This window comes from Monopterus albus, unplaced genomic scaffold, assembly GCF_001952655.1.
Source record: "Monopterus albus unplaced genomic scaffold, M_albus_1.0 scaffold1453.1, whole genome shotgun sequence".
Classification (NCBI taxonomy): domain Eukaryota; kingdom Metazoa; phylum Chordata; class Actinopteri; order Synbranchiformes; family Synbranchidae; genus Monopterus; species Monopterus albus.
Window position 1 is genome coordinate 1 of NW_018129330.1, and position 3500 is coordinate 3500.

At 43.4% G+C, this 3500-nt stretch overlaps 1 protein-coding gene across 1 annotated transcript; it reads right to left on the reverse strand.

Moving 5' to 3' along the window:
- Positions 1-10: 10 nt before the first annotated feature.
- Positions 11-3091, reverse strand: LOC109953811 (leucine-rich repeat LGI family member 2-like). The gene is given in 7 exon segments (XM_020589269.1): positions 11-600; positions 602-1286; positions 1378-1542; positions 1688-1857; positions 1984-2055; positions 2358-2429; positions 2971-3091. Coding segments are annotated over 4 exon segments (1134 nt in total). The 5' UTR covers positions 1809-1857; positions 1984-2055; positions 2358-2429; positions 2971-3091; the 3' UTR covers positions 11-437.
- Between the last annotated feature and the right edge of the window lie 409 nt (positions 3092-3500).

A 3500-nucleotide genomic window follows, 5' to 3' on the forward strand; every position in this document is an offset into this window, starting at 1 on the left:
GTACGCGGTAGAATCCATAGCATCTACACATCTACGCTCTAAGAACCGGGACCTCGGCCATGATACTGAAAGGTTTGTGCTTTCAAAATGCTCCCTGTACGGAAAAATCAAAGGCGTGTGATACCTCATCACAGCCAGAGGGAGGCACTGAGGGTCCACCAGAACCCAGAACCCCAGTGCTGGTAAGGCAACATACTGTACATCACCACAGGGTACGAGGAAATGAAGGAAGTGGCCGCCACGCCTGTTACATCTTCAGTTGCCCCAAATGAGACTAAAACAAAAATAGTAATATGATCATTCTCTCAGGTCCTGGTTCATCTTTTGTTAAGTACAAAACATAAGTAAGGGATGTTAAACCAGAATATACACTGTACATCCAAGCAGATCAAATGGTATTTGAGATCTCTCCACCTTCAGAAGTGTCAGCTGGAGTTTTAGGAGAATACCAGCCTCATTTTACAAATGTCCACCATCTTGACCTTGCCCCCATTTGTCATTGTGAAATGGTATCTTTCTGTCTGAGGAGAGGCCAAGATGAAGTCCCTGCAGTCTGTGGAAACCACAGTGAAGGAGCGCGGCGCCTGGATGTACACCTCTGAAGTGCTCAAAGACTTTCTTGTCATCATCCCATAGGTAGATCTGTGAGAAGGTGTAGTCGCTTCCCAGGGCCAGGTAGGAACGTTCTTTGAAAGAGAACGGCTGGAGAATCATGGAGCCTCGTGAGGGCAAGGCCTGGATTTCTGCAAACTGTTTGGCACCCCAGCGTAGAACTTTGGAGTCTCCGATATAGCGTGTCATAGCCAGGTACAGTTCCTCCTTGATCCAGAAGTGCTTCACAGTTACCACATCCTCCATGTTGGGGATCTAACCCTGCAGGACAAACTTCTGGCTGCTCCGGCTCCACTGGTAGATGACAGGCACCTGCGAGCGGCTCACCAAAATAAGACGCACCTTCCCATCCAAGTCCAAGAACTCTGCATCGGTGTCACGGTACCACTCATGCAGCAACTGGTATGAATAAAAGCCCTTATCGTTCCATTTATAGAGGGTGGACAGGCCCGCCTTCGAACTGTCAGCGATCACAAAGAACCAGTCAGAACTGATCTGCAATGCCTCAGTGTCGTTAGGCTTGGAGATCTTGGACACCTCAATGTCCTGGAACTTGCTGAACCTGCTCTGGTCCTCATCAAACTTGTAGATGTGGGAACCACCAAAGAGCTGAGCCACGATGACAAACACCTGGCTCTGGATGACAACTGACTTGCACCCCACAATGGACTGACCTGAAGGGCAGGGGACAGTAGATAAACAGGCTGGTAACGTGAGAGGAAAACACAGCCAGGGTACTCTGAGACAGTTAAGGCTTTGTCATACCTGTGATGTTATCATAGGTCCTGAAGTTCATCTCTATGTGGTCCCATTGGAAAACCATACAGCTCTCTGCACTGGGAGCAGCAATAGCCACATAAACATCGTTTTTATAACTGAACGTGTCAGCAGACAGAGACTCGGACATCACAGACTGATGGAGGATGAAATCTGTGGAAAGAGGCACCCTAAATTCAAGTTTTCCACAAACTAACACATTCTTTTAAGGACCCAGCATCATTAAGGGACAAAAGGAGAAACAACACCTCTGCCAGTTAGACTGGAGGCCAGGAAAACTGGCTCAGGTATTTCTCATCTGTTGAGATGCACTCATTGTGCAGGCTGGTCATATCACTGAGGCACTTGTCCTTCATGTCCTCCGGTCCAGCGCACACAACTGCCGATACTGTGGCGTTGGTGTTCTTCAACCACATCATCAGCCACTTAGCACGGCAGTCACACTCAAAAGCATTGCCTCGCAGGTCCCTGCTGAGGAGACGTACTGTATGACAAGCTAGAAGCACTTTAGAAGAATAAAAGGAAGAGGCAGAACATATACATGAGACTCAGGGACACAGTTCATGAAGAAGACAGACTGGGTGACAGACTTACAGTTCAATCAGTGAGTCCAGGTCACTGAACAGGTCCCTGGGCAAGGCTTTAATGTTGTTGTTTGCCAAAGACCTAGAAGCAACAGGAGAGAATCAATACAGCAAAAGACATCAGTGTCAGATAATCACAATTTCTTTTCAAGCAAATATGTTGGACAATTAACATGAAAGACTTTGTCCCATTCTTCTGTGTATCTCCATTAATGCTCAGCGCTGTTACCGTTAATCCTAGTAAAACTGCTACTACTAGCATTACATTTGATTTGATTTGATTTATTCTTCAGAATCTTTACATCTTCAGAATCACAGATGCTCAACAATAACAATCACTTTCAGCAAACACATCTTATATTTATTTAAGTCTTTGGTGCATACAGGTGAGTCAGGTCCCTCAGTGTTTTGAAGGCAAATCTGGATGCAGTCTCAATTTTATTACCCTCAATGAACCTGGGAAAGATAAAAGATTCAGTTTGGAGTCACAGATCTCACTGTGTAGAACTGAAAATGCACTTAGGATTATTACTTCTTCTTTTTTTTACAAAAATAATATTGCTTTACAGTAGCTAATGTTACATTGTCTCTTATAGGACATGAAAAAAGTAGTCAGACATAATATAAACACAATCAGCACCTGTTTCTGTCAATGAGCAAGGAAAGTGATCAAGATCTGCTGTACTGTTATTCAAAAAGAATCATTTAAACCTTTTATGAAAATGATGTTGGTGAGCTTTGTGTAGTTTTATAAAAAAAAATAATAATAAAACAGGAGAGCAATGAAACTGTGGCCACATTTACATCTATGGCTAAATTATGTGGAGCTGAAGTCCAACCACATAACCTCATGTCTACAGCAGCTTTGTCATGTTAAAGCCTGCCCTTTTATCCAGCTACGTCTGGTAAACTGAATGTGTATTGACAAAGGATTTAGTTATTACTGTACATTAATTCATGGAATGTCTTCATAAAAATAATTACAGCCAAAACCTACAGGTACTCCAGATGTGGAAGGCCTGAGAACGCATCATCCCTTATAGTCGCCAGAGAGTTGGAGTTCAAAAGCCTGTAATGAAAAACAAAATGTGCATTAACAGATGCAGGCTGCCAACAGCATGTACTGGTTTTTGTTTTGTCTGAAAAACAAATTTCAATTGTAATTTAACCAGCTTAACAATGACACAAGCGAAACATTAGACAAAACCAAATCAACACTGAATCCTCCCAGTTAATGCCGACACCGAGCATAGGAACCATACTACACAACATGGTGTTTGGCCCCTCTAGTGGAGTACCACAGTAGATTTATGGTGACTGGTAAGTACGGTACAGTATGTGCAAAATTTCCAGTATGCCCACCGTTTCTTCCAGGCCAGAGGGGGGCGCTGGGGATCCATCAGAGCCCCAGTGCAGATAAAACCATTAGCACAGAGTAATAAAAACTGATTGCAAATTCTATAGATTCAAAGAAATTACATTTCAGTTCATTCCAAATATAGGAAGAATTTTTAGGACAATACAAGA